This window comes from Chaetura pelagica, unplaced genomic scaffold (genome assembly GCF_000747805.2).
Source record: "Chaetura pelagica isolate M959 unplaced genomic scaffold, ChaPel_1.0 scaffold420, whole genome shotgun sequence".
NCBI lineage: Eukaryota > Metazoa > Chordata > Aves > Apodiformes > Apodidae > Chaetura > Chaetura pelagica.
Genome location: NW_009951919.1, coordinates 2,803,919 through 2,826,564, shown reverse-complemented (window position 1 = coordinate 2,826,564; position 22,646 = coordinate 2,803,919). Strand labels below are relative to the sequence as shown.

Genomic DNA, 22,646 nt, shown 5'->3' with positions numbered 1-22,646 from the left:
GCAGGTAGGGTTTTGCAGCCCAGGCTGCAGATGTGCCCCTTTCCTTTTCCATAAGCACTTGTTTTTGGGAGTCCCCGAGGCAGCTCTGCTGGTGCTGCCTGTTCCCACGCAGGGATGCTCCTAAAGCAACGCCTGGTACAGGTTGCCCCCCCAGCTCCCCATCCCACACTGTCCCACTCCTTCCTGGTATCTTTCACGTTTCTATGATGTCTCCTCTCAGTCCTCTAGATGGAAAAGATTCATCCATTTGAAGCTTCCATCAAAGCTCATGTTGTCTGGAGTTAAGAACATTTTTGTCACTACCTTCCAGGCTTCCCCTGGTTTTGCCCATGTCACCACAAGGACATGCCCAAGGGACATCAGCCTCCCCGCTGCAGCCTGGAGCTGCCCACACCTTGAGCTTGGGTTTCACTTCTACCCTCAGATCCTCTGAAGAATTTCCTAAGTCTTTGGGTTATTTTGCTCATTTGATTATTTTCAAGCTTGGCACTATTCCGTGATCCTTGATGAGTCGCCTCTTGTGTTAGTTCCAGCTTTTTCTTCGGTTCCTCCATGCCACTTCAAGTTCAAACCACGCTCTCCAAAGAGTTTGTGGCTTCTCCTTTGTGGGAGATAAACTCATCAGATAAAGCAGACCTAGCCTGTGTTTGCTTGGGTAATCTTGGCCCCACAGAGGTCTCAGCACAGCCCAGGACACTGGGGAACATCTCCTGATGGGCAGTGTTGAAGCATTGCTAAGTCAAGATGAGTCCTATCTGCTCCTCTCCTGTCCACCCACCACCAAGGTCACAGCCCAGATCAGAGCGTTCTCATTCCCTATTACTTTCTGTGTGCATCCATAGAGGTTTCTTATTCATGTGTTTCAAGGGCTTTCCCCCAAGTTTTCTTTTTAAAGGCAGATAATGTGTGTCTGCTTCTGGTCTTCTGAAATGTGGCCCCATTTTCTGTGACCTCTTAAAGATACATGTTAGTGGCTTGGTCACTCTCAGCTAATCCCAGGTGGATTTCTTCAGCCTCTCTGGGTTGCAATGTGCCCTGCTCATCCCAGGCTGCAGTGGGATTGTTCTGCCAACCCACAGCCTCGCCTCCCTCAAGAGAACATCCCTCTCTTCTGGCTCTCTGTCCTGCATTGTGTCTCATCTGCCTGAGCCATCTCTTCACTGGCAAGACAGCAAGTGTGGCCTGAAGGGCTTTGTCCTTAGACCAAAGCCTGTTTGGGATGTTTTGCCCTTGCTAGTGCGATGTGAGTGGAATGAGGAGCTCATTTTACAGCAGCGTTAATGGTTGCACCTGGTTTGTGGCCATGATGCACGTCCCAGGGGACAAGCAGTGACACTGCCAGATTCTTTTTAATCAGGACAGCATCTCTCCACATGCATACCAGAAGGCGGGTGTGCTTCTCCCAAGCAGTCAACCCTCTGGCAGCGTCCCTGCCCTAGGTGTTTTCCCACTGGGATCACCATTGTGAGAGCTGTGGATGGAGAGGGCAGCGTTGGTGCTGCCAAGGACAGATGCATCCTGCAGTCCCTTGTCTCTGCAGTGTTACATAGCTTGCAGCTTGCCCTCCTTTGGAGAAATGTCAAGTGTTTTTTCAAAAGAGATGACTAAATTCCATCTGCCTAAAGAGAGCAGCCTCACAAGGCCTTACAGCTCCATTAACCTCTCCGGTTTAATTGCTTTATTTGCCCCCACCTCCATCCTGGCAGCAGGTGCCTGGCTGGTCCCACCTCAGTTGCTGCCCCATGGGCTCAGCACCACTTTACCCCTTGCTTCCCAAACTTGCCTTTTGCCCGACTCAAATGAAAAACATGACATAAACCCAGTGGATCCTCCACGTGTCAGATGTGAACAATCCATGTTCCTTTCACTGCTGAAAAAAATTTCCAGCACTGATTTTTTTATTATTTTTTGTAGCCTAAGGAATGTGGAACCCAGCAGCTGCTGGGGGAGCAGTTTGTTTCTCCCAGTATCTCCAAGGTGTGGCAGAGCATCCTGCCCTTGGGTTTGTGGCAGCAAGGGATGGATGTGGGAATCTTGTCCCGATGTTGTCACTCCTGACAACCATTTCCATGTGAAATTGCTGGAAGGAGGCAGGAGGGGAGAAGCCACTAGAGCTGGAGAGCAGGGGGCATTGCCTGCAAAACAACCCTCAGCCCATCACCCTGCAGCCCCGGGGCTGGGTTGGGGCTGGACCAGGGGCTGTGCTAAGCAGTGAGCAGATTTTGCAGCAGAGAGTGTGGGAATCACTTCCCACTCCAGCCAGGGATCTCTCCCTCCACAAGGAGCCTCATTTGCAGCCTCCCAGCATCCATCAAATCCAGGTCTTGGATGACCAGCTCAACAAAACGCCCTTCTTGCCTCATTTTGTACTTCCTGTTAGCAGCCGCTGCTGCTCTTTTCATCTCCCGCCTGGGCGCTTGGAAACCAGCTCCCCCTGCCTCTCAGTTCTGTGTCTCCAAAGCTGAAAATTAGATTTTTTTATATATATATTTCTTTTTTTTATTATTATTTTTTGATACATTTTCTTTTCTTGGAGCTCTGAAATGTCAGAAGCTGGGGGTGAGGCAGGAGGGAGCTGTATTTTAAGGAATGTTTTCCCCAGAAAGCAGCTGTCTCAAAATGCCTCCACTAAGAGCCACCTTAAACTGGAGGGTCCTTTCTGGGTTAGCACAAATTGCAGTGCAGTCACAGGGAAAGTGGTGGGGGAAGAGGTGCTGTGTCCCTTGGCTCTGTGTCCAGGGAGACAGGGATGCTGCCGAGGGGAACCCGCCCGCTGGGGTTATCGGGCAGTGTGGGACATCAGCTGCTTCCCCTCCACAATCATTTCTGGCTCATTGCTGCTGAAAAGGGTTTTTTGTTGTACTGTAACTCGCCTGGGAATTGCCCAGAGCTTGAAGGGCTCCAGCGTGGCGAGAAAAGCTGCTTGTGGTCGGATGAGATCAGGGGAGTGAGGACCAGGCGAGTTTCCCTTTGGGCAGGCAGGGAGCAGCAGGCTGGCATCCCCTGCCCATGTGTCTCCAGGTCACCCCACTGAGACTTGGTGTGACACTGCATCCTGGTAATGAGAGCACATCCCAGTTCTGAGAGCACATCCCACCTCTGCTAGAGCTGGTAGCCAGAAGATCTCCACTGGCTTGCCAGAGCCAGAGACAAGCCTTCCAGCCCCTGTGTGAGCTCTGCAGTTATTTTACAAATGGGTAAACTGAGGCATGGAGATTTCCACCATGATTCAGTGGTAGAGCCAGGTACAAGGTGCCAGTCTGGTGTAGGGGCACAGCTGGGCACTGCATGCAATGTTGGAGGATCTCAGCACAACTTGAGTTCAAGGACTGTGCAAGGTACGCTGCAAGTGCCACTCCTGTTTTAAGTGGGAAAGAGAAGCTTAAGATGAGCTTTGTTGTCCCAGAGTCCCATTGTGATACAGCCAGGAGGAAAGTGGGCCTTACTGGTTTGCTTTGGGTGTTCATAGGAGGCTGTGAAGCCCTTTGTGCAGAGCCCCAGCTGGGCTCGTCCCTGCCCACCGGCCATGTGGTGAGCTTGCCTGGCACAGAGCATCACCCCATCAAACTGGAGCACCTACAGCAGATTTTGTGCACCTGTACAGGTTTTAATTCCTCCTTTATTTAATGATTTAACGTTTCTGGCAGGCGGCTCCTTCCCCAGGCTGACAGGGATGCAGGCAGGATCTAGAGGTGGCTCTTGGATCTCGCATTAAGCCACATTAGTATGTGCTGTAGATTGTATTTCCTGTGAATTTGCACACAGCGGGAGGACGAGCAGGAAGGCTGCTTCTTGCTGGCAGCTTTCCCAGATATTCCTGGCGCTGCAGATCCCTGCTTGCATGGTCGCTGTGGCCCCATTTCGACAGAAACCACCAAGTGCTGCAGCAACAGGAAGGCACAACCTGGGCCAGCACCAGCAGTGACACCAGGGCAGACCCTGCCATATCAGCACAGTGTGGGTGTCACCATCGTGTCCTCCCTCAGGTCCCCTCGGGCCCCTCTCCTCTCTCAGCTACACACACAGGTGAAGCAGCTCCTTGGTGGTGTGGGGCTGCCCAGTGTTCATCTCCTCCAAGCTCTGCTGCTCTTTAGTGGGCTCCAGTCCTGTCAGGAGTTGCCCCAGTGTCTCCAGGAAACGCAGCAGTTCTTTGGGAGTTGTTGGCAGGGATGTTTGTGCCCTGGTTTTGCATTAACCAGCATCATTGCAAGAGGGAGCAAGAGGAGGCATGTGGAGCAGCTGGGGAAGGTCTGAAGCATAAGTCTTATGAGGAGCAGCTGAGGGAACTGGGGGGGTTTATCCTGGAGAAAAGGAGGCTGAGGGGAGACCTTCTCACTCTCTCCAACTGCCTGAAAGGAGGCTGGAATGAGGGGTATGTTGGTCTCTTCTCCCAGGTAACAAGTGGTAGAACAAAAGGAAATGGACTCAAGTTGCACCACTTCAGGTTTAGATTGCATATTAGGACCAGCTCCTTCCTCAGAAGGGTTGTCAGGCCCTGGAACAGGCTGTCCAGGGCTGTGGTGGAGTCACCATCTCTAGAGGGATTTAAAAGCTGTGTAGGTGTGGTGCTGAGAGGTGTGGTTTAGTGGTGGCCTTGGCAGTGCTGGGCTAATGGATTGTCTCTGTGATCTTGAAGATCTTGTGCCAACCAAAACAATTTTGTGATTTTGTGGTTCAGGTCTGCTTGTGGGGAGCAGTGTTGGCAATGAATGTACTGGGGTGGGGAGAGGGATTAACTGGTGCACCAGTAATGGCTGTCAGACTGGGGCACTTCCCTCCCTTTTTTCCCTTCTCCCGGTGAGCAGACACCTGGGCTCATCCCAGCAGGGCTGGGTGCCAGAACACCCAGCAGAGGGAGGGAGCAGTTCCAGTCCTGCCAGCGATCTGTGGGGAGCAGGGCAGCACAGGGCAGACATCCCAGCAGTGCCTGGACTTCTCCTCCCTCCTGGGCGTGCGGCAGGAGCCCTGGCTGGGCTCCAGGCTCCGGCACTGCAGCTCCCGGCCCTGGGGAAGCTGTGCAGGCTCCGTCAGCCTGTGCCTGATGAACCAGCACACTTTGTTCTCCAGTGTTGGGATTGGACTTCCTTTCCTCGGTCGGCGACGCAGGCTGGCTGTTGACTCATCAGCAGCTTCCCTTGGGCTTTGCTGCAGAAGGGGCAGGCAGATTCTGCAGTAGTTTGTGTATCTTTTGGAGCAGAGCTTTTTTTCTTTTTTTTTTTTCAACAAGATCCTTTTTCCCCCCCCCCGTTTTTTTTTCCCTTTTTCTTTCCCTCCATCTCACCCTGAAAAACATGGGCTTGGGGCTCACAGATGGCACACACTGATTTTGCAAAGGGCATTTCTTGTGTCGGTCATCCCCATGGATGCTGGTACACCTCAGAAATGCCCATATGCTTCCCTTTCAAGATCTGAGACTCTGCTCTCATCAAAAGAAGTAGAAATCCTGGCTGCCCTAGGCCTAAATGTTTAGATCACAAGCCCTGGGACATGGGAGCATAGGGAGAGGAAAGCTCTCATGTGGACCTCCCAGTGGTGCCTGGCTGCAGTGGGGGTGGCCAGGCTGAGCTGTGGGTCCCTGGCAGTGCTTGTGGCACCAGACCTGGGACACTTGTGGCCCCCTGGCCAGTTGCACTGATCAAGGACAGCAAAAATGCCCCAGTGATGTAATGTCAGTGAGGTCTCTCTGCAGTCTTGCTGCTGGGAAAGGGAGGTTTCCAGTGGGGTGTGCTTGGGCAGCTTGTGTCTCTGCCAGCAGCAGGGAGGGACAGGTTGTTTGCAGGGTGCTGTGTCTTGCCAGTCTGTTAGATACTCTCCACTGGAGAGGGGAAATTTGGACTAGATCTTAGGAAGGAATTTTTTCCTGTGAGGATGGTGAGACACTGCTCCAGTTTGCCCAAAGAAGTTGTGGCTGCCCCATCCCTGAAAGTCTTCAAGAGCAGGCTGGATGGGGCTTGGAGCAACCTGCTCTAGTGGGAGATGTCCCTGCTCACAGCAGGGGGTTGAAACTGGATGTTCTTAAATGTTCCTCTCAACCCAAACAGTTCTGTGATTCTGTGATATCAGATTTAGGATGCTGCTACACACTGTAGCAGCAGTGTGTCAATATTCAGGGGGTCTGGGGGAGTGCCCGGGAGGGGGTGTGTTGTAGGGGTTGGTTAGTCCAGCCCAGTGCCTGCGAGTGCTTTGTAAAGGGAAGAGCCTGGTTTACTCTGTCTGTTACTTGCAATCATTTCTGTTTTACAATCTGCTTGACAAGTTCTTGTGTGGGCTTTCAGCAAGTCCTCACCTTTATTAGTTTGCTACGGGAAATGTGTTAATCCAGCCTGTGCCTAGTACTCAGGCACCTGGACTTTTATTTTAAATGTTTGCTAATCCTCCCAGTGGCTGCCTGTGGTTTGTACTGGATCAAGCAACAGAAGGTCAAGTGTGTTTCAGCAGTAAATGTATAGAATGAGCAGACTTGATTCCCAGTGCTCTGCGACGTGCAGAGATTCCTCATCTCCCTCCATCAGCTCCACATCTCCATCCAGAGCCATGACTTTAGTGCATAGCCAGGTAAACCATGGCAGATCTGATTGCTTCTGCTTGCAACCACAGCAGTAATTAACTAAATTCTTAGTGAGTTAGTGCACCTTGTGTCCCCACTGAACAATACAAGAAACTGTTACTTTTAAGAGCTCTTCAGAGTGATGGGAATAGCTGCACAGCCCAGGAGTGGGAATAGCTGCTCAATTCTTGGTGCTGCTGTGATTAATCCTGTTGAGTTTAGGTGGAGCCTGCACTGCTGGAAAGTGAGCTTTACTGTGTTCCCAGGACCCTGGTGAGTTGGAGAAGAGATGGAAGGTAGTTTTCTTTCAGTGCACTCGAAGGAGATCAAGAAAAATGCAGCAAGACCAGCATAGCTCTGTAGCAGTGTGTGGATGGTGCAACAGGCAGACGGATCCCTCCTGATTTTGTGGGATGGGCCGTGTCTGTGTGAGGCTTCAAGTGACTCAGCGTCAAAACTGCACTTGTGTGTTTCAGGGCTCAGCATTAATGCAGTGATTCAAAACACATTCCAAAAGGCTGGATGCTGCCTTCTCAAATTCCTCAAAGCCTTCCCTGGGTTGCTTTTGTGGAAAGAGACCCGTGCGACGGCACTGGGCTAATGACAGGAATTTGTGCCCACATCTGTACTGGGGGCTTCCTGCTGCTCAGCTCCCTTGGCTGCAGGGCTGGGGGGTTTGGCTGATGCCTGATCTGCTGGGACACAGCCCTGGCTGGGAGCACGGCAGGTGCAGAGCTGCTGCCATCTCTTGCAGCTTCTGTGTCTGGTCCCTGTTAGTAGGTGGATGAAAATATAAGCAGAGCTGTTTGCATTACTGAAATAATAGTGGGAACATTATCTGGCTGAGATAATTAATTCCAGATGCTTGAACGTTAGTGGCTTGGCTTAAGTTACGTGAAGGAGCAACATTTTTCCTCTTTTTATATTCAGAAAACATACGCTCAAGTGTCCCTGGCTTCCCTAGTAGCAATTCCAAGATATATATTGCTTAATTGGAAATGAGCAGAATACCAGCAGCCTGCTGGCTGGGTTTGGAGAGGGCTGGAATGCAACACAGGTCCCTGAAGAGCCACCAGGTAGGTCAGTGGTGCTCTGGGAGAAGGAGGAGAGCAGCACCCATGGGTGCTGGCTCTGCCAGGGATTCAGGGGCTGCTGTGTTTTTGCTGAATTTTGGAGCCAGAAGAGCAGCATAGGTTGTTCCTCTTCCCAGCACCAGGTCAGAGCCCTCTCCTGAAGCCTTTGATGCCCCTGCTAAGGCTGGGAAGGAACATGAAGAAGATCCTTGCACAGTGTCAAAAATGATGCGTGTCTGTTGCTCTCAGCCCAGACGCTGCTTTTGTCTAGTCAACCGGAAAAAAACATCTGCGTTTTGTTGCTGTGAGCAGCCCACCAGCCAACTGCTGCCTGCCTGGCCCTGCAGCCTTGCTTTTCTCCTGCACAGAAGTTGTGCAGATGAACACCCCTGTGAAATGGTCCCCATCCTCTCCTCTGCCTCGGGAAGGCGGTCGCTGCTCTGCGGCTTCCCAGCGCGGCACCTGAGCACTTGTTTACCGGGTCCTTTCTCCTGTCTACACCAAAATGATTTTCTGGGCACTGAATCAGAGCTGAGACTTAAATAATTCATGTGTTGAGTTAAATCGCAGGGAGATTTAGGCTGGAATATGAACGGGAGAAAGACAGGGACATCAACACACTGGTCTTCATCTCGTCTGCTGAGTATCAGGCTTTTTATGTGGTGATAAACAGCTCGGAAACAAAATTGGAAAAGCTGTCTGGGTTTAACAAGATGGCTGTTTAGTGCCTCCTGTTCACTTGTTTTCCTCTTTTTATCACATCAAAGAAGAGTGAATCACTTTCTCCTTAGAGGATTACATTATTCCAGAGCCCTGGAAGGACCCACTCTGGTTACAGGCTGTTACTGGAGGAGATAATACACAGAGAGGGGAAAATGGAGCATTTTTCTTACTGCACCCGTTAATGGCAACTTGGAGCTTCAGTTGCATTTCTGTGGAACTTCAGAACCTGCCTGTATAGATCCTCAACCTTTAGCAGCACGTGAAAGGCCACCCGACCCTGTCCTTGACCTTTTGCAGAGAAATGGGATTTTCCCAAGGAGATTTTCAAATCCAAACAGCAAAAGCCTGGATGGTCCCAGATCCAGAAGGAGTTTCCCAGCTGAGACATGTGCCAAGCCTGGCAGGGAGGCAGTGCTGGGGCTGAGTTCCATTTAGCTGCAGAGCAGCTCCAGAGCACTCGGGGTCTTTTCAAAGCTGGCAGTCATAGTTTCTAATATTCACTGCTTGGAAAGCACCAAGTGTCTGGGATTCAGCTGGAAAAAAACAACAGCTAAAGGGACGATGAGTGTAGCTGAGCTGCCCTGTCCTGGGCTGGTTCCTGCCTGGCAGAGGATGCCAGGGTTCCTGATGCATCCCAGACTCCTTGATGCATCCCAGGGTCCCCTGACATATCCCGAGGATTCTGATGCATCCTGGGGTCCCTGACATATCCCAGGGTCCTTGACACATCTTGGGAGTCCCTGCCACATCCTGGCATCCCTGAGGCTTCCCAGGGTCCCTGACACATCCCAGGGTCCTTGACTCATCCTGGGGTCCCTGCTGCATCCCAGGGTCCCTGGCAGCCTCCCTAAGAGGGCTGGGATGTGCAGCCTGCACAGCGCCTGACGTCAGCATCAGCCACCCTCTCTGGCTGCAGTACAGAGGGCAGGACACTGCTGCAGGCAGCATTAACCCCTTCCTCAGCATCCCCAGTGCCACCTGGGCAGCACCAAGGGACCTTCCCAGGGCTGAGCATTGGCCACTGGGGTTTGGGCAGTCAGGGCTGTGCCTTCTGGGCACCGGAGCTCCTGTCACAGGTCGATCATCTTGCGATCAAATCCAACTGTCTTTTCCTTTCGAAGCAGCAGCAAGAAGATGAACAAGAGCTTCAGATCTGTTTGACACCTGCACAGGGTTTTGGGACAAGCAGTTTAGTGAAGGTTTAGGTGATGGCAAAGGGCAGTGCCAGCCCAGCCATCACTCACACCAGTTGGCAGCAGTGGTGAACCCTGTGGTTACACCAGGCTGCTTGCTCGAGCATGAATGTCCAAGGGAAAGGCTGATGTTATATTACCTCCATCAACTGCTGTTTTTGCTAGAAAAATGCTTGTTTCTGTCCCTGACACAAGGATAGCCTATAAATAGCATGAAGTTGAGTGACAGCCCAGGCCACCAGACCAGAAAGCCACTGCAGGTCCTGTAAGGCAGCTTATATGCCAGTCTAAACGTCAGGTCAGTCAATTTAGAACCAAACCTATTTCATGTCCTCTTGGCATTCCCTTTCTTCTTTGAACCCAGCCTTGAGAGTATAAATCTTGGCTCATGGTTTTACAGACAAGTAGGAGCTGTAAAAGTGGAACAAATAGGCATAACCTTGTTGGTAAATCTGGGCCTGGGTACTCTGGGGGTCACACAATCTCGTTTGTGGGTTACAGCTCCTTACTGTGACCATCTACCACCATCTACAGCCCCATCCCTCACCCTTCTGTCACCAGGCTCTTTCTCTAACATCTTAAATTCCATTCTGCTATTGAGGAGCAATAGCACCTATAAAATCTATTAGCTTAAGTTCATAAGAAGATAGGACATCTGGTCTGAGTGGCCTGCTAGATACTGCTTTAATAAACAGAAAATGAAAATCATCCCTTTAAATTGCCTTTTTAAGGTCGTCGTGTGCTGCAGGAGAATTCCCTGCAAGCAGAGCAGGCACTAAGAGCAGTATCAGCATCTGCTGAAGGTTGCTGGCAGAGTTATCTTTCCACTGACTTTCCTAAGCTGATTTATTTATGGACACTGAACAGGACTAATTTAAACTGGAACGTAGGTAAAGAATAGATGACTGACTAAGCCTTCCTTGTAATAAAATTAAGTATTTTCAGAAGAGAAACACTAGGCAGGATTAATTATTTCTATCTAGTATATTAAAAAGGGAGCATATAGAAAAAATCCCTTCTCCCTTCAGCCAAGTGAAGCATTCAGTTTACAGAGATGATTAACCATGGGAATTTGCTGAGTGTATTTTATTACTTTGTAATCTTCTCCAGGGATAGCTGTGATCCTCAAGAGTGTTGGGGTCCACTTACTCCTTTTCCTCAAGTGCCCTTGAGACCCACTTGCAGACTAATGGCCTCAGGTTTGTTGTGCTTTTCAGGCTGATCCAAATTTTCAGCCCTTTGTTTAAATAAGCTTTTGATGGTTACAGGTATTTTTGTTGTTTTGTTGTTTTTTTTTTAAATGCCCTGTTTTGGGCTGGATGGATAAATAAAGGAGTAAATGCTCCTCCAGGTAACTGAGCTATTTCTATCTAGTATATTAAAAAGGGAGCATATAGAAAAAATCCCTTCTCCCTTCAGCCAAGTGAAGCATTCAGTTTACAGAGATGATTAACCATGGGAATTTGCTGAGTGTATTTTATTACTTTGTAATCTTCTCCAGGGATAGCTGTGATCCTCAAGAGTGTTGGGGTCCACTTACTCCTTTTCCTCAAGTGCCCTTGAGACCCACTTGCAGACTAATGGCCTCAGGTTTGTTGTGCTTTTCAGGCTGATCCAAATTTTCAGCCCTTTGTTTAAATAAGCTTTTGATGGTTACAGGTATTTTTGTTGTTTTGTTGTTTTTTTTTTAAATGCCCTGTTTTGGGCTGGATGGATAAATAAAGGAGTAAATGCTCCTCCAGGGTAACTGAGCTGTTGCAAGTAGTTTGGCCTTGCCTCTGTGATGCTTTGCTGTGGTGGTGCTTTTGGGAGCATATTCTTGCTTTTTGTGGAGATCCACTCAGAGGACGTGTCCTGCATGGGGTCCCTGGCTGCCATAGGAAGCTGCCAAGGGTGCTCATGTGTCCCTGTCACCATTTAATTGGAACATGCCAGGGTTGATGCAGCCTGATGTCTGCCTTGCAGTGGAGAGCATGAAGCAGCACAGAACTCAGAGCTTCCTGGGCTCCAATTCTCTTGATGTTACTGTATTTGAGGAGGGGTGCAGAGCACGGTCTGTTTTCTCTATTGCTGTAAATCAGAGCATGTGTTTTTCCAAAGGATTGCTCTCTTGTGTTAAATTGTAGGATCTCTTCCTTCCACTGTTTCTCCTAGCCCAAGGCAGCTGTCTCTGCAGTCATTGATCTTTATAGCTGAACACCAAGAAGCTCTTTGCAGGTGTCCTAGCATGTGTCAGGGAGCAGTAAGTTGCTTTTTGGAACATAGTTTTACCCTCTAAAGCAAATCCAGGAATTGAAGGAGGCTACACGCTGCTGGGCATCGTGTCCTGCTTGGTTTTCCCTGAGGCTTGGCGTGGCCCGTGTGAGCCTCCAGCACCTGGCAGCTCTCCTTGGGGTGGGAGGGACAGTCAGATGAGCAGATGTGGTCTCCTGTGGTTTGATGGATCGTTTGTGAGCCGTAAAAGCCCTGTGTTTAACTAAGTGCTGCAGATGAGGCAGGGGTTTGATCTGGATCAGGCTTCCAGCAGGTCTTTGTAGGGTTATACAAGCTGCTCACTGTATGAACAATAATGTTATGGTTATTTCCCAGGGACTGTTGGGCTGCAGGTGTTGACACCACTCAGGTCATAGCTTAGAGCCACCTGACAGGACATAGTGACCTGAGGTCCTGCCCATGAAAGGGAAACTCCAAAAGTAAAGTTTAGTGGTTCTCTTAAGATATGTTTCATATTAATACTTACTCTTTATAGGATTGCTAGTGAGTAACATCAGATATTTGTGTCTTATTTAACTTGATGTTCCTCATCCCTGACATGGTGTGAAGCAGCGTTGCTCTGTAACCTCCAGTTCCCATTGAACCAAAGCAAATGTTGTTCAACACCGCGGTGTTGGGAAGGGCTGAACATGGAGATCCATGCTGATGGTGCAGTTACTTCTCATCAGTGGCCCCAGGAAGCTCCCTGTGATCCCTGCATCCCTGGCTCTGCTCAAAGACAGGGCCTGAGAGTCTCAACACACAGCCAGGTTTTGGGGTTCGGTAGTTTTCAGCAGACAGCTGCATGACCAGGGAGAGTCAACTGTCTCCTGTCTCTCAGCATCACGTTTGGCAAAATTCCTTTTCCACGAGGTACCTGCAGTAGGAAGAGGCTGCACACACACACCTCAGGGCAGCTGGCCCAGGCTGTGACCTGCAAAGAGATGGATGGCTCCAGTCCCCAGCAGTGTCCTTACCAGACTAAGTGTGTTTCAGTGGCTGTCAACACAGTAAACAACCTGCTCAGGCTGCCCCTTTGCTGTGTACACAGAGAATTAATCTTTGCACTTTTACACCGAGCTAAAAATAGTGGCTCCCGCCATCCCAAGCATCCCATGGCCCTGTCAGCTTGTCACCTGTTGCAGCCAGCTCCTGGGCCAGCAGCTTGTGTAACCCAGCTTAAGGATGGCTTAGACACCGTCCCCATGCCTGCTCACACAGCTTTTTGCAGCAGGAACATTCCTGATTGATTTGTTTTTCTTCTTAACAACTTGCTTCCCCCTGCCAGCCGCCGTGCCCGGCCTGCCTGTGGCTCTTGGGGGCAGGAACTTTGCAGGGCTGAGCAGGACCTGGGAAGCAGAGGGTCAGTCCTTGGACCAAGGCACCTTGCACCAGTGATTCCTCTGTGTTTCAGGGGCTGGGAGCTCCTTAGATGAGATTCCTGAAGCCTGGCTCGAGCAGGCATGGCTTCAGTGTTATTATTCCTGTCTGCATTAAATGCAGGTGTTACTGACTCCTCAAGCCCTGTCCTAGATTTTTAAATCTGGGGACCATCTGAGAGCTGCCTTTTCATGGGACTGTTTCCAGATCCTGAACTGAGATTTAGACATGTCCTCAGGGCATGGGGACACACCTTTATTTTCAACTTGCTGGTGGAGAAAGAAGCACAAAGAACTCCTTTGTTGATGTTTCCCTCTCCAAACAGTCAAATTATTGCTTCTCCAGCTGGTGGCTCTGGAAGTGCTTCCAGTGGCTGTGACTGCAGAGGACAGAAATCAAACTACCTGTCTGAGTCCAGAGAAACTCTAGGTTCATTTTCCTGCCCTGCCACAAATTTCCTTCCCAATCTTGGGCAAGGGAGGTAGGGTCCTGTCCCTTAGGGCCTTTGTGCACAAATTTCTCCCCTTGGCCCTTACAGACCATGGAGCGTCTGGTCCCACCATTGAGCTGGTTCCGTGATGGGCCCGATGGCTTTGCCCCAGACACATCCCAGAGCATGAGGCCCTTGATGCTCTGATATTAACTCACATACCACGACTGAAGGCAGAGAAAAGCCTGACAGGGGATAACAGGCTTCCCTGGTGGAAGAATAGGGTTGGATCCTTGTGCTTTGCATGGCAGAGAAGCTGCTTGGGAAGGGTGATGCGGATGCGCTACAGTGGTTGCTGTTTGTTTGGCTTTTTGCAGCGTCTTTCCCTGCCGACATGTGCAACAGGAGCTGGTGTTTGGGGGAGGAGACAGGAGCTGTGCAAAGACTGCAGCTCCTGGCTTCACAGAGCTCTGTCAGCTGCCACCACGGGCTGCTCTTCACTGCCAGCTCGGCCTCTGCTTGCATGTCATTACATGTGACGCTGTCGACGTGTGCATGGCAAGTGTCGTGCATATCGCCACCGAGCTGCCAGGGAGCAGCAGGAGAGCAGCCAGACAGTGCCTGTTGGCCCCCCGTGCAGGGGGTTTGCAGCAGACCAGGCAGCCCCTCTGCCCCTCTCTGTGGTTGTGATTAGAGAGTGCTCAGCACAAACCTCACTGACCCTGTGGGATGTTGTCCATGGCTGAGCCAGCCAAAGCACTGCCCAGTACAGGGTGAACGTGGCTCTAAAGTCCGTGGCACACTGAAGGTGTCCCGTGAGGGGGCTGGGTTGCAGGGGCTGGCCTGGAGGGTGTTTGATATCAGGGGTTGCTCTGCCAGCAAATGATGCCCTGGGGAGTGGATACTGGCACAGAGTGGAGCAGGCATCTCATCTGGGCAGCCCAGGAGCAGGATCCGATCTTGGTTGTGTCCCAGTAAATCAGCAGTAATTGCTTCTGAGGAATTAATGGCTGGAGGAGTCACTGTTGCTGTCAGTAGTTGGACCATCATATCCCTCACAGCTCATTTTTCTCATATAATTTTTGTAGATGAATGGGTCAGCAGAGTGGTTCAGATGCCAGCGTGGTGAACAGAAGCCCTTGCCATAGCCCTATCCCTGTCTTTATCCCATATCTGGGTGCATCCTTCCTTTTGGGGGTGTGGAATGCCCCTTCATGGCCTTGGAGCAGGGGTGGGTTGGTCCACAGACCCCCTTGCCAGGAAGACCACTGGCTCCAGGCAATAGTGTCACTATTCCTGACAGCCCTGGTACTTGCATGTGTTTCACACTTCAGATTTCCCACTTTTCTAGGCAGGACAGTGTATTTCTCCCAAACAGGCTCTTTTCTGCCCTGACATGCTATTCCAGCAAGCTCCCGTGGGGAGGAATAACCCACTAATGTCGGGGGGAGCAGCATGAGGTTGATGCTGGTGGCTGGAGCTTTAGGTTGAGTTATTTAACTAAGGAATACAAACAGCTAGGAGGCTGCTGCTGGCAGGCTGGTGGTCAGGCAAGATGGGGAGGAAGGAAGGAGCCACATGAAGTGGAAAAATGGCTTAATTCCTCATGGTGTGAGGAGGAACTGGGAACTCATGAAGAGCAGGCATGATCCTACAGAGAGTCCGGTGCAGAGCTGCCCACTCCCTGCATCCCAGGGGCTGCTCTGCAGTGTTGATCTGAGCAGGGGCAAGGAGGGTTTGTACCAACAGCATCGGTAGATTTTTGGGAAGAATAAGACATGTTGGAAAAGCCTGTGTGCAGCACTGGGACTGATTTTGGGTCTGAAGGGACTGGTGTTACATGACCAGTCTGCAGGGAAGAGTACTCTGAAGCAGGTGAAGGCACAGGTCAGAAACCAAATTCCTGATTCCCAGGTGGCTCCTTCCCCTCCTGATAGCAGCCCAAGGAGGATGGCCATGTAGCTGCATTGGAAGCCAGCCCACTGGGAACTGGAGCTGTGCTGCTTTTCTCTGGGACACTGGAAAAAGCACAGACTCCAGGTTTGAGGTCCTGGGAAGGGGAGCTGGCAGCCAGGCTGCACTCATCGCTTTCTGAAAATCAGCTTGTTTTCATGCATTCCAACTCAAACCATCGCTTAAGGTTGCCCAGACCAGCAGTCTCTGGGCAGGTGCTTGTGTCCAAGTTGTGGTCCTCCAAGGATCTGAGGCACAGGAGATGACAGCACAAAACCACTTTTATTTTGCTGGGCTTGCTTTCCCTCTTGGAGTTGGGCATGGGCATGTACGTGGCGTGCACCATCCATGGCAAGAAACGGGAGACTTTGCCAAGTTGTAGCTCTTTCTCAGCCTCTCCTTCTTTTCTTCCAGGATCATACCCCAGCTGGAAAACTCACCTTCACAGGTTTCACCAAGTAGCCTGCCTGGCTCTGAGATTTCGGAGGCTACAAAGACTTACTTGCAAGGAATGAGCCGCTATGACCTGGATGAGCTCGATGCTTACTGGTTGGAACTTGTTAATATGGAGCTCAAGGAGATGGGTGAGTGTTGCTGTTGTTTTTCTCTTTGCCTGGGCATCCCAGAGAGGGCATTCCAACTTTTTAAGTAACCCCATGGAACAAAAGCAGGAGGAGGTGTTGGTCAGAATGGGTGTGTTGACCTGACTCTTCTTAATTTGACTGGCCCCATCTGAAAGCATTTCTGCAGTGTTTCTCCAGCTGTAGCCAGCTGGGCAGACAGGGTCAGGGGAAAGAGGACTTCCTAGTAGAAGTGTGCAGTTCTTAGAAATGCTGGTCTTGGGTTGTCTCTACCACAGCACCCTGTGGCCTGCACCACTGTTGTTTTATCACTGCACATTCTTAAAACCCATCAGTGCAATTCGGTTGAGTTGCAAGTACCTGGACTTGGAATTTGACCACTGGCACTAGTGATTAGCACGGTCTGCTGGGCAAATCTGTTGGCAGAGACACGTGGGTGTGTAGTCCTGCCAGACTGGAGGGATTTTCCAGTCCTTGTTAGGGAAGGTTTGCTGTGGCCTGGGTGCCGCTGCACAGGTAAGAACAGCAGCGCAATGAAACATGCACCTTGTGAGGTTGGTGAGAGCTGAAGTGTGCCTACATGAAGCATCACTCCCCGTGGCAGGGGTCTTTCAAGGGTGGGACAAAGTATGTTACCATGGGCTGGAGCAGATGGGATCGTGCAGAGCTGGACAGGAGGGTCATGCTGTCTCACAGCCAGCTGGCTCAGCCCTGCAGCCAGGTTCAGCAAGGTATTTGCAGTAAGAGTCAGTCCCATCAACTTCCAGGGAGCATAAACTGGCTCTGATGTTGGCAACCACATTGGTGGATCTTGGTTGCAGATTATCTCTGTTCTTCTGTTGTACTAATGATTTACAAGGCAATTCTGTTACCATGATCTCTGGGACCTTGATGAAATTGTAGAGGCTGGTTTTAGAGTTTGGCTCCTTATCTGTGATACGTATCCTGTATGGGATTTCCCAAAATCTCAGTGTTGTGGAGCCCATAATATCGCTAGCAAATCATTGTCAGCTTTGCCCTCATTGACTGGTCCTTTATTAGCAGCCTCAGCTCTGTCATTAGCACAGCTGGGTTTGGAGGCAGCAGCAGCTGTGGTCAAGTTCTTGGGCAGAGCAGAGGGTGCTCCTGGGCAAGGCTCAGCAGCTCAGTCTTGCCTGAGGATCCTTGCAAAGGATCCACCCCTTCTGATGCTGCACAGCTGCCATCACTGCACCAGGAAAACAGCCTGTACCACGCTGGGCATCCTTCTGCCTGCACTGTGCTTTAACTGTGTCTCCTGCTGCATTTCCATCTCCACAGCTGGTTGACCATCAGAGGTGTCTCTGGGCCCCAGAGAAGGCTTGTCTGTATGTCCACTTCCCACTTCCCCATGTTTCATTGGTCTCTTGAAAGCTAGCAAGCAGAGGTTTGGCTTCTTCAGCTCAGTTGGGTTAAATTTGGCTGGCTTTATTATTTTTTCAAAGTACTAGGTTACAAATGCAGTGTGTGAAATGCCTTTCAGATGTGGAGTTCCCATGCTGATGGGGAGCTGGAAGGTTGAGATGGGTTGAGTGCTGTTGGGGTGGGAGCAGGCTGGGAGGAGAGGTGGCTTCACCAGCAGCACGACTTTGGGAGCAGGTGGGATTTAGGAGGGGAGCCTGAGCATTGTCACAGCCCTATCACCTTGCTCTGTGCAGGTGTGTTGGGTGGGCTGGGTGGCAGCATCCCAGCAGGCACACCCTGCACCCCATGTCAGGACACAGCTCAGGCTTTGCCACTGGCCCTCAGTGCAGTTTTGAGCCAGCTGCATTTTTCTTGCTCCAGCTCCTTGTTGTTTATCACCTTTTTCAAAGATGGTCCTTGGGAGATGCTGGGTGGGACCACGGTCTCTGATGAAGCCCCTGAGCCTTCCTGATAACAACCAGCCCAGGGGATTCTAGAAGAGGTGGATGCAAAGCCTGTGTTCATCACTTGAGTCTCAGCCCATTTCTGTTGATGTAAGAGCACTTTACTATCCGAGTCTTAAGCATGCTGGGGAGAGAGTAGCTTTGAACACCAGTATTTGGCGTGTGGAATCCACTCTGGATGTGGCTTCATCCCTAAGGATTCTGGTTATCTTGCCCCAGTCCTCCTTACTTCAGTGCCAGGGCTAGTGCAGTTTTTGCAGTGACTTGAAAAGAAAAATTTGTGGTGTTGATGAGCAACCCCAGGGCCGTGGGGAGATGGGGGTCTGGCAGGTGGGGATGCTGGTGCTTCTGGCTGTGGGATCACAGTGGCATTGCCCAAGATACCTGTGCCAGGGGCTGGACCACGGGCTGTGGGGGCATCAGGGCTGCAGCCAGCTTCTTTGGAGGATGCCTTACCCTGCCCGTGGAAGTGCTGAGGCAAAAGAAGGCTGTTGAAGCAAATCTATGGCTGCTCACCTCCTGTGCTGTGTCAGAATGGAGGCTCTGCTCCCTCTGCTTCCCATATGGGAGAAGCCATGCAGCGGGGTGGGATTTGGATGCCCTTCACCCCCCATCGCAGGAGATGCCGCCTGCTTGGGTTGGTCTGAAGGCAGCCCATAAATAGCTCTTTGTCCCAGAAGCCCTCGACATTAATGACGTACTCAGATTTCCAAAGGAGCTTTGCTAATCTCTGAGTTCATTAACATAACTTCACTGGAGAATTGCAGCCTCTCCTCCTCTTCTGAGAAGTCAGGAGTTATCAAGAGATAGGCAGAAGTTTAAATTCCTCCTGGGTGTTTAGCTGAGCTGTTGTCACTGGCCAGTCCAGGGGCACAATGTGTCATTCCAAAAATATTTAATGACAAAGAAAGACCCTGATCTCTGACTGGCTCTTGAGGAGCGGTGGGGAGGAGAGCTGGAAAACACCTATGAGATCATCCAGCTCGCTTTGCCGTTGATCCACGTAGCACATGCCTTTTCCAGTCCTTTTTAGGTCACCCCAAGGATGGAATTTTATCACCCAAGATCAGATAAACCTCCAGATAGCTCCAGCTCTCTCCAGATAGCTCTGTCAGCTCCTCTCCCAATTAGGTGAAATTGCTCTGAAAAGCAAGATTTTGTTCACATAAGATAACTTTAAATAGCTTTAAAGCCCCTGGTAAGATGCCTCAGTAGCTGTTACTGTGCTCAGCAGACACGTACCATTTAAAGAACTTGTGTGTGCTAGGGATGGAATCAATATTTAAGCATGCCTAAATGTTTTATTTGTTGCTGCTGCAATATGAGATAGTAAAAGAAGTGGGTCTGAAGGAGTCTGAATGAAACCCAGAACCACATTTATGTGTGTACCACTCCAGGCAGCACAGGCTTTCCTTTTAGAGGAAAGTCTTTGGTTTTATATTAACATTTTATGCTGTATTTTGTGATCTCTGCTAAGTCCAAGGCTATTGTAAGAGTAGGGCTGGAGAGTCTTCAAAGGGCAAGGCTGGAAGATCTTTTTGCAGTGATTGGCACTTCATAAACACATGGAAAATCCTCAAGAAATTGCTGAAAGCGTTGCCGGAATAAATTTTACTGAAGGCAGAGTCGAAGTTACTAAGTATTCCCTTGACTTAATCCATATGGTGTATGCTGCTCACATATGCCCACCACAGCTTCTATCTTGGGAGCTGGAGGTGTTCCTGGTATTTTATGGCAGGAACATGCAAAGGTCACATTTATTGCTTTTGAAGCTCCAGGGGGAATTCATCACTGCATACTTGAGATATGTCTGTGTGCTAATGAGCTGATGCCTCCCTTGGCGGAGGGGAGGTTGGTCAAGTAGACGTGGGATACATTGAAGTCGGTGGAGTAACCCCTGGGGAAGGTGTGCTCAGTGCACATGGAGAGCAGATTCTTGCCTCCCTGGCAGTCCTGGGAGTCCTTATCCAAGTCTACCCCATCCCACTTCATCCTTTTGGGACGCTGCTTGGAGCAGCCTGGTCTAGTGGGAGGTGTCCCTGCCCCTGGCAGGGGGGTTGGAACTAGATGGTTTTTAAGGTCTCTTCCAACCCAAACCATCCTGTCATTCTGTGATTCTGTGTATGGATTAGCAGGGTTGGAAATCAGCAAGAGAAGCTTTAGACATTTTGCCTCCACGGTTTTCAACACAATCAGGTTTTATGTCAGGTTTCCTTTTTGCTATTTCCATAAATCCCTTGCAGTAATTGCAGTAGTTTCCAGCAATACCCGGAGTTTTGGTGCTGAATGGAGCATGGAAGCTTTCATCAGGAGTGCTCCAGGACAGCTCTGTCAGTGCTGAACATCGCTGGAGAGAGAGAGACAGCAGCTTATAAACTGGCTTCTAAAACATCTTGTCATCATCGTAAATTTGAGCAATAATTGATGTTGGTGGGTGGCAGAAAGGGGTGATAATTGGTTCCTGTAAACCTTTTAAGTGCATAGCAGGCTGTGTTTGTAACAAAATATCTGGGAGTTTTATGGGATGCTCAGCTCATGAAGGTTGCATGTTTCTGTTTGGTCACACCTTAGGTTAAAGGTCTGATTATAATTTTACATCTATATATATATACACACACATAATGAGAGATAAATGGATCCCCCAAGCACTGTGGTCCATGGGTTAGAGGTGCCTGGGGGTGTCCCAGGTTGCTAGTGTGGTGTTGAGGTGGTTGTCATCCCCTGATCTTCCCAAAGGATGTCTGGGACAGGAGCACCCAGACTGGAGAAGAGGTGTCCCCATAGTTTGGTGGTGCTCAGCTCCTGGCCTTATTCAGAGGCAAACTGCTTTTCCCAGAGCATCCTTCTTCACAGTGGTGCTTAAACGTAGTTGTAGCATCTAACCAGTGCTTTGTAACTTTGGATTGATTTCATTCTTCCAGGCCCCAAGGGGGAAGGGATCCTCTGCACAGCTTTGCAGGGGCAGAAGCCCAGGCCAGCAGGTTGGCAGTAACTCACCCAGTGCAGGACCATCAGGAGCCCATGGTCCCCATTCTATACTCCAAAACCCCATCAGGGAGCTAGTGTCCTTTCACTCTTAGTTTTTCAAAGACATTAGGGAGAAGCCTACATCATCCCACAAGTGCTCTCCTTTTTATTTTTATTAAAAAAGCACAGTAATTTTGCTCATTTATGTATTTACTGAAAAATAGACTCCCAAGTTTTTCAGCTTGTGAATCAGCTAATGGACTGCACAGCCTGCAGTCCTAATGACTGTTTGTTCATGAGCTGTTTTATCTCCAGGTATTCTCCACAGGGTAAAGGATTTATTGTTTCAGTAAGTTGATTTTAGTGGAGCGCAGTTTAGTCAGAAGTAGGTCTCTGTTTTGTGAAAGGTGGCTCCCCAGCTGTATTTTTTTTCTTCCCTGCTCAGTGAGTCAGCTCACACCACGATAAGGAGTAGCTGAGAATTCATTTAGCAGAAGAATATTGCTCCTTCATGCCACATAAATTAGGATATTACAGAAACAATTATAACGGAGAGCGGCGTTGTGTAAAGGAATGTGCCTGGTGGTTCTCCCAGACCTGGTGCTGTGACTCTGGTGCCAGCCCAGTGATCCCAGCTCCTTCAGGATAAATGTTTAAATCCTGTGTTTTGGGTGCTGTATGGACAGCAGCTGGGAGGTCAGGGAGAGCTGAGGTGTGTGGGGTCATGGCTGGGCTCCCCAGGAGCCCACCAGGATAAACAAGGGTGCTGGGAGGCTGTGGAGCTGCAGGGATCACAGCACATCCCAGTGGCAGAGATACAGGGAAGAGATTTGTGCTGGGAGCAAAGTTCAAATGCAAGGCTGGGTTCCTACATGTTTTTCTTTCCTGAATCAGATCTGGAGACTTTCTGCTGTGCATCATTGTCTGGCGCCTCTCCTCTTCCTCCATTTCCAAAGCAAAGTCCCCTTCCTTCTCCAAGGGATTCTTCCTTTGGCTGGGCATGCGCTGCCCACCAGCATTTTGCCTTGGGACAGGAGAGGATGGCTCTTCTCCAGCTGGGATGCAGTGGGAGGCAGTGCTCCCTGGCTGCAGGGTGGGACTGGGGCTGTCCCAGGGTGATCATGTCAAGAACCAGTCATGGTTTATGTGCTCAGTGTTAATGGGCAGAGGATACAAAAGGACTCCTGGAAGGGGTGATGGAACTTGGAGCCTTTCACTCCTGTGTTAGTGTTTTGAATGTGGTTCCAAATCGTTGATATTCATGGAATCAGATACTTTTGGGTTGGAAAAGATCAACCTAAGATCATTGAGTCCAACCATTAACCCAGCACTGCCAAGGCCACCACTAAACCAGGTCCCTCAGCACCACATCTTCATGGCTTTGAAATCCCTCCAGGGATGATGACTCCACCACTGCCCTGGGCAGCCTGTGCCAGGGCCTGACAACCATTTCAGGGAAGGAATTTTTCCCAATATCCAATCTAAACCTGCCCTGACACAACTTAGCATATTGCTGTGAGAGTAAATTCTCACTTTTGCCAATGTCCCTCCAGACAGAAGCTATGGAGCAGTTTGCAGTGATGCTGCCCTCTGCACAGGCTCAGAAAAGCTTCTTTATCTCCCCACCTTTCATAGAAGGCTTTTGTATATCTTCACCGGG

General features: G+C 50.1%; 1 protein-coding gene across 1 annotated transcript in view; it reads left to right on the top strand.

Annotated features, from left to right (window-relative positions):
- JADE2 (jade family PHD finger 2) overlaps window positions 1–22,646 on the top strand; it is a 62,274-nt gene that overhangs the window by 15,719 nt on the left and 23,909 nt on the right. The window contains exon 4 of the mRNA XM_009995791.1: window positions 15,967–16,136. Coding sequence (XP_009994093.1) covers window positions 15,967–16,136 — 170 coding nt within the window. The remainder of the gene's footprint in view (window positions 1–15,966; window positions 16,137–22,646) is intronic.